The sequence below is a fragment of the Apus apus genome, chromosome 18, assembly GCF_020740795.1.
Source record: "Apus apus isolate bApuApu2 chromosome 18, bApuApu2.pri.cur, whole genome shotgun sequence".
NCBI classification, from domain to species: domain Eukaryota; kingdom Metazoa; phylum Chordata; class Aves; order Apodiformes; family Apodidae; genus Apus; species Apus apus.
The window spans coordinates 4,375,050-4,389,584 of NC_067299.1; the positions used below are offsets into that span (position 1 = coordinate 4,375,050).

At 38.0% G+C, this 14,535-nt stretch overlaps 1 protein-coding gene across 2 annotated transcripts in view; it reads left to right on the forward strand.

The window, feature by feature from the left end:
- Window positions 1–1,560: 1,560 nt before the first annotated feature.
- The window catches only part of BRIP1 (BRCA1 interacting helicase 1), a 52,494-nt gene continuing 39,519 nt past the window's right edge, over window positions 1,561–14,535 (forward strand). The window contains exons 1-10 of one of the 2 annotated variants that reach the window (XM_051635953.1): window positions 1,561–1,728; window positions 2,510–2,621; window positions 2,742–2,936; window positions 3,208–3,335; window positions 4,168–4,305; window positions 9,238–9,531; window positions 10,035–10,256; window positions 10,726–10,925; window positions 13,619–13,751; window positions 14,251–14,402. In XM_051635953.1, the coding sequence (XP_051491913.1) occupies window positions 1,636–1,728; window positions 2,510–2,621; window positions 2,742–2,936; window positions 3,208–3,335; window positions 4,168–4,305; window positions 9,238–9,531; window positions 10,035–10,256; window positions 10,726–10,925; window positions 13,619–13,751; window positions 14,251–14,402 (1,667 nt within the window). In that variant the 5' untranslated portion in view covers window positions 1,561–1,635. The remainder of the gene's footprint in view (window positions 1,729–2,509; window positions 2,622–2,741; window positions 2,937–3,207; window positions 3,336–4,167; window positions 4,306–9,237; window positions 9,532–10,034; window positions 10,257–10,725; window positions 10,926–13,618; window positions 13,752–14,250; window positions 14,403–14,535) is intronic. The other variant, XM_051635954.1, reaches the window with a different exon arrangement.

Genomic DNA, 14,535 nt, shown 5'->3' on the forward strand with positions numbered 1-14,535 from the left:
CTCGGAAGCCAACAAGGCGCTCGGTGATTGGTTCCGGTAGCGCAGAGCGGGCAGCAGAGCGGCTCAGTTTGCCGCTTGCTGATTGGCGGCTCAGGGCCCTTTCCTGTCAGCTGATTGGCGCGGGGCGGAGGCGGGAAGGACGGACGCCGCTGCCGCCGTCCCCTCAGGCGAGCGGGGCCCGGCGCGGCTGCGGAGGGACCGGGCTCGCGGGGCGGCCTGCCTGGGACAGAAGGTAACGGGAACGCCCGTGGGCCTCGGTGGGTTGAGGCGAGGCCACATGCGGAGAATCGCAGCAGCCGCCCCGGCGCTCCCGGCCCCGCTGCCCCGGCGCTGCTCGGCCGCGGCGAGGCAGAAAAATTCTCCCCAGGGCTAGAGCTGGAGTAGGGCTGGGCGGGATTTCCCCGGGGAGCTGTCCCGTCCGCCCAGAGATGCTCCCTGACCAAGGGTCGCCCGGTGTCCCGGACCCTCCCGGTGTCCCGGACCCTCCCGGTGTCCCGGACCCTCCCGGCTCCTTTTGCTGGTGGATACTTCGCTTGCTTTTATTTTTTTGGGGGGCCAAATTCAATCTAAAGTAGTGGTTGTTTAAGTGACACACGCCCGAATGTGTTGGGGAAAAGCCTTTTAATGAGATGCGGTTACACTTTAAGAAGGAGTAGGATGTAAACTCATGTCAACAATTTTCTTTTTGCGGGGGTTTCTTTTTCCTCTCGGGATTGTTGATGATGAAGCCGAACCACGCCATATATGGCTGGTTTTTTGATGTATGTGTTTGCTCATTAAGAGTCAGATGAGGACACAGGTTAATAAGCTGATTTATCACAGGGAATGTTCAATTTAAAACGGCTCTTTTATTTTGTAGATGCTGAAAATCTGTAAGAAAAAACAATGTCTTGCTTGAAAAATGTCCCTTTTTAAGCCATTGATGCCACTTAAGTGTTTTTAGTTAAATGCTGACAATGTTTTAGCATGACAGGGAAACTGACTTTCTTCTATTATCCAGAATGAGAGAAAAATAAGATAATACTCACAAAACAGTAAAGTGACTGATGCCTCATTTCCCCCTGAACAAATACTGTATTCTGTATTGCTAGTGTAAGGAAAATGCTGGTTTAAAACTTTTCATTTCTAAAGTCAAGCGTCCATTTTTATTTTCTCATAGTTATAAATGAACAGCACAAGCTGCTGTTACCAGCTGCATCTTTACAGTTTGCAATGGCTTCAAGTTCAAGCTAATGGACCTGCAGGATTGAAAAAAACTGGCTATTTATCTATTAAATATCCTAAAATACCTCCCACCCCCAAGGATTAGGGTTCTTACCCCTACAATATTCACTCTGAGAAACAGAACCTGAAGTTCTAAGCACAGTTACTTCAGACATTTATTTAAACTGCTGATGTTACTCATCAGGTGGTGGCACCTTGTTTGTAACAAGGACCTTGTTTGAACTGACAGGTTGGGATATGAATTCCCATATCTTGAACCACTTTGCCCCCTTATCAGGTTAGCAGTTTCTGCTTGGTTTTGTTTGGTGCTATATGTTGCTTCAGGCTTTGCCTGGTTGTTAATGTTGACTTGTTAGCACTGTTTGTTTTTTGCAGTTATAAACCTGAAGTAAATGGGAAGAAAGAGCGACAATGTCTTCTGATGTGTCACAATACACTATTGGGGGAGTGAAGATCATATTCCCTTGCAAGGCTTACCCATCACAGCTTGCTATGATGAATGCAGTAAGTAGGATTTATATTAACATTTGCTGAACTAATAGCTTGTGTTTTCAGAGCCTCCAATAGGCTGAGAACTTCAGTTGCAATGCCACTAACTTCTCTGTGTGGTCTGCTGGTATCTGGCCATGTCTAGGGAAGGCTGAAGTACATTTTGGATTTGTGACCCTTTGTGCTAAGAAACAAGTAAAATATTACATGATATATGTGAGTATGTAACTAGATATAATAGAAACTTTATTTTTAAGGAGGGAATGATTTAGTAGAACATCTCTTATTGAAATACTACATTCAGTTTAAAAGTTTCCACTGGAGAATTTTCTTACATTAATTGTAGCACTTTACATCTGAACATGTTAAACCGTTTTAACGATGTAAAAATGTTTGGGTTTTTTGTTTGTTTTTTTGTTTTTTTCTGGGGGACAAATGGTTTGGTTGTCTCACAGCTGTTCTTGATGCTTTGGTTCTCTAAGACTGAAGCAAGCAAGCCCCCTCAGGTGTTGCTCGTAGCAGTTAAGTGTTTCACAGCCCTTGCAGGTGAACCCTAAGCTTTGCTAACGAGACATGTGACCTCTGAGAGCAGAGCAGCCAAGGCTTGTTGGCCTGGTGTGACTATTAGAGGTGATTTGGAGTGGTGGGTGCTTTTTGGTTTTCTTTTGTTTTATGAGACAGACAATGTCCTGGTCTGTATTTAGAAGTTATTTCTAGCTTAGCTAAAGACATCCTCCTTGATTTTGTTTTTTTCTTTCTATTAATTCTGTTTTATACCTTGTGATTCTCCTTAAAGATTGTTAAGGGCTTAAATAATAGGCAGCACTGTTTGTTGGAGAGCCCTACAGGAAGTGGCAAAAGCTTGGCACTGCTTTGCTCTGCATTATCGTGGCAGCAGTCTCTGTATGGTAAGTTGTCTTAGTGTCTGTTTGCCCAATTTTTGTTCCCAAAATGTAATGAATTACTGTTTTGAAAGGTGTGTAGTCTTGAGTAGTTTTTAATGGGAGACAAATGACTGTGTCCTTTAGAGAAATTAGCACTCATGTCCTCATGTGAGAAGGAAGACAGAAAGCCAGAGACCTCTCTGCCGTGTCGTTGTCGGTGTCATTCCCAATCTAAGGGCAACGAGGCTGCAACAAGTGTGAATCGTGGTGCTTCCTGCTCTTCCAATAACTGTGAAGCACAAAGCTCCATAAAACCTGGGAGCCCACTAACAAACACAGGTAACTTCATACATAGGCAGTTGAAAATCTGTTTGGTAGTAAAATATGTTGCCAGTGAGGGACTTTTTTTACCACCGTAATAGCAGAGTACTACGTGAGTCTACCCTGCATGGAAACCTGTATAGAAATGGTTAATGGGTCTAGAAATGTCTGATGCTATTTCCTACGTTGTGTGTATTTATAGTAAATTTTATTTTTAAAATATTGCCCTTATTTAATGCCTTCTTAGCAGTGGGCATAGCTTTTAATTTAATTTTATTTTAAATTACAGAATGTAAGGGAAATGAAACGCTGGCTTCGAAATTGTCTGCTAAAAAAAGGTTATCTGCATGTGACAGTGAGAATGATGATTTTCAAGTAGACAAAAAAAGGATTCGTCCTTTAGAAACTGAGCAGCAGGTGAGCAAAGTAATACTCCAGAAATAGCTCAGCAAAGTTGTCAAATAACAATTAGCATTTCAGAGAAGGGCACAGAGAATACTTGAGTCATGTCACAGTTTAAATGGACAGGTTTATGTTATTTTTTTTATTGTTAGTTGTTACAAAAGAGTCCTTTGCACTAAATTGTTCATAATACCATGCCCTAAATTACATCTTGCATATTTAAACACCTAATATCCCCAAAATATATTTATCCCTAGTTGATCTGTAACATTAAAATATGAGATTCTAGAGTTGAAAATGCTGTTGCAAATGTGCTATTGGAAATACAAATAATTCTGTGAATGTATTGGAGTTCTGTTTTATATCCTGTCAGATGTAGTTATCTCTGCCCTGATATGTGGAGTGCAGTATTTCTGTTATGTTTTCATCTCTGTCAGGTTTGGCATCCTGTGGCTTAGTGCTTGCATTCAGATGTGTGCTGTAACCAAAGGTTAAGTTTTTAGCTCAATTATGGCTTGAATTTATTTCTTGTTTTACTTAGGGAAGTTTTCTGCTTATATCTATATAGTATTGTAATTCCTGTTAGTTTTGTAACAGTGGTAAATTAAACAAGGCTCAGCAATAACTGAAGATTTTTATTGTTGTTACTGAATTTTGTAATTAGAACTTTATGGCTTTTCCCAAATGACTTCTGTATGGCTTAGATTTGGTTAAACTGTTGATAAATATTAGTGATGCCCTGTCTTACTGAAGCAGACTGAGTGGAAAGCAGGTGAAGCAATCACTGGCTGCTGGGGTGAGCACACAGGTCTGTGCAGTCAATTGAACACAGACCTTTTTCCCCCAGCAGGTTAGAAAACGACATGGTTTTTCAAAGGGAGTGCAGCTGGTTGATGCCTTAGAAGTTTATCATCAGAGAAAAAATGGAGACCTGATAGTTCACTCTGAAAAAAGTGTGAAAACCACTACTTTTTCTCCCAAAACAGTGAGTAATACAGTGATATCTTTTGCAATTTAAAACCATATTTTACTGTGAAGAGATTATTCATGTCATACTGTTTCAGAAACCATTGTGCCTCTATCTGCATTACAACCTAATGTAAAGGTTCCCAAGTATGTAAGTTGCTTCTAAGTAACACGTTGTCACTAGTGAGAACTGCAGTGGCTTTACTCCTAATGGTGCTGTCCAGGCAGTGTCGTTTCCATAGATTTTTGAGTAAGATTTCAAATCTTTGTGCCACTGAACTTCAGCTGGTAGTTTGAAATACAAAGGCCAGCAGAGTGTGCTGTTGATTTTCAAATAAAATGACTTTTCTTCCTCCGTTGTCAGATTTGCTTTGGTACTTTGTTGTGGGTATCTGAAGAACTTGATTTAAAATTTCTAGAAATTTCATGTAGAGAGGAAAATTGAAACCTTTTAGTATGGATCAACTAACTGTGAAATAATACTGAGTCATAGTCTGATTTTCTAAGAAAACTCTCTGGTCTTCTTAAGCTGTACATGTGTGTGTTTTGCAGACAGTACACTATTCAAAATGTATACACTGTACTGTTTACTATTTATTTAGAAGTAACCTAAGAAGAAATTGAAGTGTTTATATCTATTGAAGTGTCTTTTTAAGAATGAAAGGTGGTTTATTTTTTTAAAGAAGTTTCTTTTTAGAAATGAAAGAACAAGGTATTATTTTCCTGTGATGAGCTTTGACTTTAGCAGACTCAGAACTTGTCTGGTATCAGGAAACAGTCACAGAAAGTGAGGCCTTGTTTATCACTGGTAGTTCAGCAGCTTAACTATGTTAAGACATGAAGATCATCACAGCAGAGGCTGCTAGCTATGAAAATGCTTTTCTAGTGTATCTTATGAAATAAGTCAGCTGGGGTTATGTTCAGCACTTAGCATCATGGAACATGCATTTAGGGTGATAAAATAATACAATATAAATATTCTGTTACTCAAGGAGATAACTCTGCCTTGGTATAACCTGTTTTTATACTGTAGACAGACCTGTGCTTAAAGCAAATTTAGTTTCTTGTCAAGTCCTTTTTATAGCACAATAGAGGGGAATGGGTTGGTGGTTGGGAGAGCATGAGAGGTGCTGCCCAGTGTTGCTGTGTCAGAACACCTGCAGATCTAGTGGGTGAAGACACTGCCTGTTCTTAGCTGCTTTCACTCCAGAGCCTGGGAATCCATTTCTCTCCTTCTGCTGTTAATTCTTGCAAGAGAGGACAGTTCTAGTGTGAGTTTAAATGAGAAATTATACTGTTACAGTACTCTCTTGATTACTTCTGTCAAAGCATATGGTCTGAGAAACTGGGGCAGCTGAGTTAAGGAATCCCCATTTAAACTAGGTAAAAAAAGTAAACAGTAAATGGAGAGTAGTGTAACAAACACTTGGGGTATCAGAAAACAACTGTGAAAAGAATCTGTCTTAATGTGCTAGCCCATTGCAGTTTAACATATTGCTTACAACCTTCACAATGGAGTTTGAGTGACTTCTGTTACACATTCCAGGAGACTGGCAGCCTGTTACAATCAGGGTCTGGACTCCAGAATAGGCTAATTTACCACGATGGGATGAAGAAAGTTGTGGATTTGTATTACACGCTCTCACCTGACACCGTATCTGATCCTTTTGCTGCTGATTGACATTTTGAATGAGCTCTTTGAAGCAGGTTCCAGCTTAATTAAAACGTTTGCTTGGTTAGCAGTGATCTGTGAAAGCCTGTGATAAATATTGAACTGGGTTCACCTGCTGGTTACTGTGAGAGGATAAACAGCTGCTTTGTGTCCTTTAATCAAGAGGCTGCAGCAGCAGCAGAATACTGTGCTTTTTGGGAGCTTAGAAAGGAATAGTTGAAAAGCTCTAGTAATGTCACTGCTGATATCTTACTAGATTGTGCTTGTGTGATATTTCACACAAGAGGTATTCACTGCTGTATCATTTAGATGGCTTTGTAACTGGGAAATGTAGATGAAGATATGAAGAACTCCTCTTATCTCTTTGTGTTTCAAAGATCATAGCCTTGGTGTTTGTTTAGCTCTGTTTTACACGTAGGACAGGTTGGTGGACTTGATTATTCTTTTTTTAATCGGCCTTCCACGTTTTTGCCATATAAATATTGATGTGATAGGCTATTTTATCTGCTCCCTGACAAAGAAAAACAAGCTGGAGTAGCCTAAGGTTCATATAGTCTGGTGTCTGATCTCTAACAGCATCTGTTACTAGATGTTTTTGATTAAATACTGCAGAAAGTAGAGGAGCTGTTTGTTGGGGTTTTTTCCCCCTCTTTCAAATGAAAATCTCCATTCTAGGTTCAAACAGCTGAAAACAGGTTTGATTCTGAAGCTAGAGGTATTATGAAATAGTTCTCTATTATCTTAATGTTAAGTATTTTCTACTCATAACCTCCCCCTCCGTTCTTTCATAAATAAATGGAAACATTTTCTAATTTTATTATAGTTTAACCACTATCTCTGTTATGAGTCCGAAAATCTGTGCTTTGTGAGGCAACACTGCTGTGGGAACTGCCATCTTGGACTTTTCACTTTCTTCAGCTGCAGTGTTCTCTTTCCTTTTGCTGTAGTAATGGGACATTAACTCAACATTAGATTTCGCTGTGTGGTATCAAGAGGGAATTCTTTAAATAGAAATACAGAATTAAAATAATTTGGTTTTAATAAAATTTATGGATGACCAAACTAGTTTGTAAAGGATAGCAAAGAACTGAAGTGCAAATTGACACAGCTGAATAATGTGCAGATAGAATGAAGAACTCAACTTTTAAACAATGCTGTAAACATTTTCTCAAAGTTTCTCTTGGTTACCAGGACCTTTTAAAAAGGTTTATTTATTTATGTATTTTGGGCTAGTGGTGTCTTTGACTTTGAGAAATGTTGTAATTACTGCAGACAGTTTTATACTCATGCTAGTTACTGTAAAATCAGTCTGAGTTTACAACTCTGAATGATTTAAAAAAAATATTTTTTCAAAGTTAAAGGTATCATTTTAAAGACTGAAATACTGGCTAAAGAGCTTCTTAAACCCAGTGTTACACCAATTTCAAACCTTTTAAGGAAACATTTTAAGGCTGCCTGTAAAATACTGTTGTTTATAAGCCTTACCCATAAAGAACACTTAATTCTTTTTGCAAAAAGATTATCTGGGTTGTATTAAACCCATAATAAAAGAACCTTCTGTTCCTGTTTACATTTACATTTGTTTGAACTGCATTTTCCTGTTGCTGGAACAACTTGCACAGCAGTTGCCTGGTTGGTCCTAATATTTTTCTATTAGTTCTCTTTGGCAAACTACCTGTGAAGCTTGGCATTAGCAGTGAGCTAGTAGTGGTATGAAATCATCATGAAATTCTGTATATTCTTTTAACCTCTGAAAATTCAACATAGCTTGAATTTAAATAGAAAGATAAGTGTTCATAAAAGGCCCTACATAGTCGCTGCTTCTGTTACATTAATTGTTAGCATGGTAATGTGTTTTTCACTATTTCAAAGGGCAAAATAGAATGTAGATGATAGAAATATCAAGGTGCCATTTGCATTGCTGTTTTCTATGTGAGTACAAACCAAGAATCGCCACATATGTAACATATACCATATGTCAGCTGTTTCCTGCTTCACTGTTGACAAGAGCCCCATTCATAACTCTTCTTTTTATCCTTTCAGTGAATAAGTAATTATTCAATATAGAAGGCAGGATATTTGGAACTGGCTATTTAGTGTGGCAGCACACCGTAATGAAATCTGCTGTTACTGGCAACCTGAGAGGGGAATGTAACAATTCCAGCATGGGTGTAATTTTATCTGCTTTGAGGGCCTGTTTATTTGGCACATCAGTGAAGCTTTTATCCCAGTGAGTGACAGCTCCAGAAGGGTTACATTTACATGCATTCTATCATGTATTGTAATATTTAATGGCAGACAAGGCTGAGTGGGACCAAGGGTAATGCCAGCTTGCTTTTCCTCAGAGTGGAGGCTCAGAGACAGCTTGATCCCCAGAATTGTGGTGTAATGCACAGCATGACTTAGCATTTGTTTATAATGGATAATCTTACTGATTACAATTAAAAGGGGAGGGAGGAGTATTTGAGCAGGCAACTACATGTTGTTACTTGCACTATCACCTGAAAAATCAAATGCAAACTCTTTTACACTGGAAGAATTAGGTTTTGCTTTTAATGGGAGGTGTGTGTGGATGTGGTTACTCATGAGTTATTTGTTTTCTGTGATGTCTTTTCACATTAATTACTAGAATGTAATCGGAGTTGTTCCAGCATTTTATATTATGAAAGATGGTGCTTTTCAGGAAGAAAAAAAATTGGGTTTTAACAAATATTTTACAGGATTAGGTTCTGATTAGCATTATTCCCTCAGTGCCTTTTATTGTCATCGTTACTTGATGGCCTTTGACATAATGGCATGGCAGACATTTCTGATGGAGAGTATATGACACAGTCTGTTTTATCTGCAAACAGATTTCATGAAACTGTCTAGATTTCTTCTGTCTGCTTTAAGGGAAAATATTCTTAGTATTTTAATTCATTGAAGGCCTTGGACACTTCTTGTTCTGTAGCAGGACTGTCCTTATGCTGAAGCTTAAATATGCATTATTCATATTTAAATACTCTACTGAAATAATAATTCTTTCTATGATTGGATTATGATAAAGTTGTATCCAGTCATTATTATACAATCTTTAAGATTTTCAGGCATGAGGACATGGTGTGTGTGCTCTAACACTTTTAAACTTTTTGCAGTTTGATAGGCCAGTGTGGTAATTTAACATGTTAACAGGATATCTTGAACTATCCTAGAGGGCATTTTCTAAACAGACCATAAGCAGATCTATCGGGTTCATCTTACTGTGGGATTTTGTTAATCCTTTTTTGGTTTGGGTTGCAGTCTGCTGGTCCTTGCACTGAGTGTTCCTGTTCTTCTGGAAAAGAAAGTGATAAAGATACCAGTAACACTAAGAAGAAAGAAAAAGAAGATCCATCCTTCATTCCCAAAATATTTTTTGGAACACGAACACACAAGCAAATATCCCAGATTACCAGAGAGTTGAAGAGAACAGTGTTTTCCAGTGTTCCTATGACAATTCTTTCCAGCCGAGATCACACCTGTATTCATCCAGTGGTGTCTAGTGGTGGCAGTAACAGGAATGAAATGTGTGTAGAATTGCTGGAAGGAAAACATGTGAGTAGTTGGGTTTCAGAAAATGAGCATTAATTTAAACATACTAAAATGAAAGGCAGTTGAACAGTTGGAGTGAGTAATGTTTGTGACTTTATACTGTGTTGGTTAAATGCCTCTGTTAATTTGGTTTAAGTAAAATGTTAGATAAGTGTTGATACATGGTATCAATTCAGAAAAAAACATATGATCACAGTAATAGTATTTATGACTGCTAGGTTATTGTTCTTGGTAAGAATAAATGCCTTTGGTTTAACAAATGAAAAAGAAAGAAGTGTCCCTTATCACTGTACATTTTAGGAACATGGACTTGCCTGTTCTCTGTCTGACATATGTTTCATTCTTGTCGGATGTAAAAAGTAGCTGTTAGAAAAGCTTCCAGGAAATAAAGTCAAATGCACATAACTTAAAGGATTTAAGCTTACTTGTTCACTGTGTTGTTTTTTTGTTTGTTTGTTGGTTTGGGTTTTTTTTGCCAGTAAGTGTCTGTTCTTATTTGCTTTTAGGGCAAGTCCTGTCCTTACTATCATGGTGTTCATAAGCTCAGTGAACATCATGCCCTACAGTCTGCACATGGGAAGTATCAGGCTTGGGACATTGAAGATCTGGTGGGCCTGGGAAAGAAGCTCCGTGCCTGTGCGTACTTTGCAGCCAGAGAGCTCATGGTGGTCGCAGATATTGTGTTTTGTCCTTACAATTATCTCCTGGACCCACAGATACGGGAGAGCGTGAGTATGTTTGTAAGAAGATTGTAATAACTGAAGGGAAGTTAGAAACATAAAATTCAGTGGCTACAGTCAACCAAAATCCAACTTAAATCCAAAATATTATGCACAAAATAAATACTTGGTTAAGGAATTTTCCCTCTCTCCTCCCCACCCCACAACCATTTCTATGTTCCAAGTAGTGCTTACAGTGCTGCCACTCATCTCATACTGTAGCTGATCAGTCAGATGTGTTTTTTTTTCAATCTGTAGAAAAGAAACCCTTGCAAACTTGACAAGGTTCAGATGATATTCACGAACCCTCCCACCCCCTGATTATTTTCTAGGTTACAGAAATTAGACCAAAGAGCTGAAAACTTTGTTGTTTACACCAATATGCAGAATATGAACTTTTTTAACAGAATCCCATTAGGTGTTTTTTCTCATTAATGTCTTTTACTCTGTTTTACTAGATAATAATTTTCTTTTTCAGATGGACATTAACCTAAAAGGCCAAGTAGTCATTTTAGATGAAGCTCATAATATTGAGGACTGTGCTCGGGAGTCAGTGAGCTACAGTGTTACAGAAAGTCAACTAAGAGCTGCTCGAGAAGAGCTGGATTTCATGGTCAGTAACAACATCAGGCAGAAGGATCATGAGCCTTTACATGCTGTGTGCTGCTCTTTAACAAAGTAAGGCAACTCCTTTTAATTCCATTCTATCAATTAGTGTTGTTTAAAATTGCATTTAGACTCCTTTTGCTGATGCAATGTACTGGTTATTATGTTGCATCAGATAAAATGCAACCAGGTGTACTGGAAACTGTGCAGTCACCTGATTTGTCTTCATTGGAGGAATATGGAGGGATGTGAGCTATTAAAAAATACTCTTGTCTTAAAGGGAGGCCTTGAAATACTGTTTTGAAAAGTATGTTGTGCTCTTGAATAAGTTGAAAATCAGAGGGAATGGAACAAAGCAAAAGGACTAGGGGCAGAAGCTCAGGAAAGGAGGAAAGAGACAAGGGATCAAGGGGAGAGAGAGGTCTTTCAGGTGGAGTGAGAACATGAGAAAGTTGAAACCATGTCAGAAGAATGTGTCACCACTAGTGAATTTGAAATTCAGCTCTGTAGCCCTGAGTTTTTGAACCTTTCTTCTGTGGGATCCAGGGAAAAGAGATCAGGAATGTGCTGCTGGTGAAACCCTGAATGGTCAAATCAGCCGAATGGAAGTGAATAATGATACAAGTGGCTTTGAAGTTAACTGAACTCTGCTTCAGTGCATGTCAAATCCTCATTTTGTTGCATTAGTGGTTGGTGAAATAGAGTTTGGAGTGCACTACAGCAAGTAGTTCACCATTTTTCCTATCCTTTCTCTATTCTGAGAGTTAATGTTTGTATGTCACAGAGACAAGTGACTTTCTTTTTTGCAGAAGCTAATTCTCCTACCTTGGATATTTCAAATGTTAAATTTTAGTAAAAGATGAGAAAAGCATGGCTGGGAGATTTGATTGCCCCAAGCTTTTTAACCTTATCAGAAAAACTAAGGTTGATTGTCTTGGCAAATCTGCCAACAGCATGAAAAGCAGTTGTTGGAAAGCAGAAAACTGGGTGTAAATAGCCAGTAATTGGTAAAATACTGTTGCATAGTGACACGGCTTTGCCAAGTGCATGAGTAATTAGAAAAATCTTAGTTATAAAGACCCTAGGTACTCATTCCAGAAAAAACTTAAGCATGGGCTTTGTGCCACAGAGGTGCTAAATTGACCTGAGGAATTTGAAAAGGTATCAACAGAAGTATAATAGCAGGCTGCTCTGATGAGAGGCAGATTTACCAGAGCAAATTACTTCACAATGGAATTTTCTGGTAGGAAGGGAAGGAGCAAATGCGCTTTCTTGCATTGAAGGCATGTTTGTAATATTCCTTAAATCTTTTCCTGAAGCTATTGCATACAGCAATTTTCACTTCAAAACCATAGGTATCTTTCTGGAAATCAAGCTCTTTATTTATGCTTACTGCTTTCCTCTAAAAATAAATGAATATGTATTTTAAGTAAATGATTTAACATTAGATTTAATTGAATGGCATTTATTCTTTTTTTTGGTGGTATTTTAGTATTAGGGAGGTGGTTGTGTTAAGTTTGTATTTGCATTTATAGCATGACCATTTCCAAAGTATGTGATGGTGTTTGAAGTTCATAATGGGGAAACAGAAGTTTTACATTTCCTGAAACGTTTTATCCATTGTAAATCTGTTTCATTTCTGTCATAGTGGCCTTTTCCTAATTTTAGTTCCAGGTCTTTTTGATGTTATGTTGGAGGAAGTGGGGCAGGGTACTACACTGGGGAAGTTCTGCCTGTGTTAGTGATCATTGTTCCTTAATAAGATAAATCAAGTTGTAGCAACAGAAGTGATGGTTGTGGTAATATTTATGGTGGCTTGTTTGCATTTAACTTGGCAAAAGGAAAGATTTTTCTAATTGTTCCACTGCGATCAGATTATTTGCAGTGACAGGACAGGAAATCTGGAACTGAAACAGTCACTAAGCCTTTTTGCTGTAGTTGATAATGATTAGCTGATTTTACAGATAAATATTTTGAACTGTTGTAGAAGTGACAGCTGTCTTTCTGATGCCTCCTGCTGGTTGATGGAACAGACAGCTTCGGCATTTCCTGAGAGGGAGGAAGCCTGCCTGCTTTTCTGGATGGGGGGGAAAGTCTTGTACTATTGCCAGGATGATGGGGGACACATTCACTTAGGGAAAAATTTAGCTCTGCAGCAGATTAGATGATCTGCACGTTTAGATCATGTTTTTAGAAAGCCCTATCATATTTACATTGTACATGCAGTTACAATTCTGCTTAATTTTAAAATTATAGTGGAGGTACAAATTACCCATAGGTGGGTTAAAATACACACTTTTTATTGCCCCACTTTCCTCTACTGTGTAGAAATATTAAAAGATTTGTTCTTATTAGGGAAACTTGCAATTGACAGGGATGATAAGCCACCTTGAGTCAGTTAGAGTAGTAATGAGTGGCTTTAAAAGCATAGCAGAAGTATTGAATGAGCCTGACATGTTGTATCCTAAGAACAGATTATATTTTAATCACTTATCTTTATTGCAAAGGTACTACATGATGATAAGACATAAACGTATAGGTACAAATTGTCTTCCCATTTCAATTAGTTGGAATAAGAGCAGTTCTGTAGAAGCTAGTTCAACAGTGAAAACCTGGCATGAGGAAAAGCAGAATCTCTCTGCTTAGATGTAATAAAATATTTATCATCATCATAGAGGTGTGATGAAATGTTTGAGGTTTGGTTTGTAACTGCAAAATATCTGTAAAATTAATGCTGAAATTATTTCTGATTTCTGTCTTTACAGCTGGTTACAAGAGAGCTCTGGTCAGCTAGAAGAAAGAGGGTATGAAATGTCCTGTAAAATTTGGAGTGGAAAAGAAATGCTCAACATTTTCCACAAAATGGGAATAACTGGTATTACTTTTCCCATTTTACAGGTAATGTTGCGTGCTATATAAATGAGTACCAGAGTGCATAATATTGATATTGTTGAATATTTTAAAATGTACATAAGTTAAATGCGAACACATCTTTTCATTTCCTGCAATTTTGAAAAGCTGTCTGAAAATGATACCTGATTAAAACCAGTAGCTCAAGTGGATTACACCTGGAATTTGTGGATAATTAGTCTTTTAAAGGATATAATAGATCATGTCCAGTTACTTAAATTGAACCATTTAGTCACTGATAGAACAGACATTTGCATTTTTAGTGACTATTGAAATGGATTTATCCTGTTCTCAAATTTATTGCTTTTTTCTGTGTAAGCCAAGTATGTTAAAAATGTTACTTTTCTGTTCCAGTTCTGTCTTCGGTTTGACTTTATAAGTATCTTAGGTGAACTTTTAAATCAGTGTACTGAGTCTTGTATCTGTATTAACTTTGTTTTTGAGAAGATAGTTAGGATGTGGTAATGTAGAATTTTTCTTCTCATAGAAACATCTTGCTACTATCCTGGAAAAAGAAGAAAAAGTATCAATGTTTGGTAAAGAGGAAGTTATTGAGATTCCAATTGTGAGCCCTGCCACTCAGATTGTACTGAAAGGCTTATTCATGGTTCTTTTGTGTCTTTTCAAAGATAACAGCAGGTCAGTGCAAATACCTAACCTGAGCTGGGTGGTTGTACTTAATTCAGCTGCTTACCAAAATATTTCTTTATTTTGTGCAACAAATTTAAACCTTATTTTTAAATACTAATTGTTGTCAAGTTTCACTCTTTTT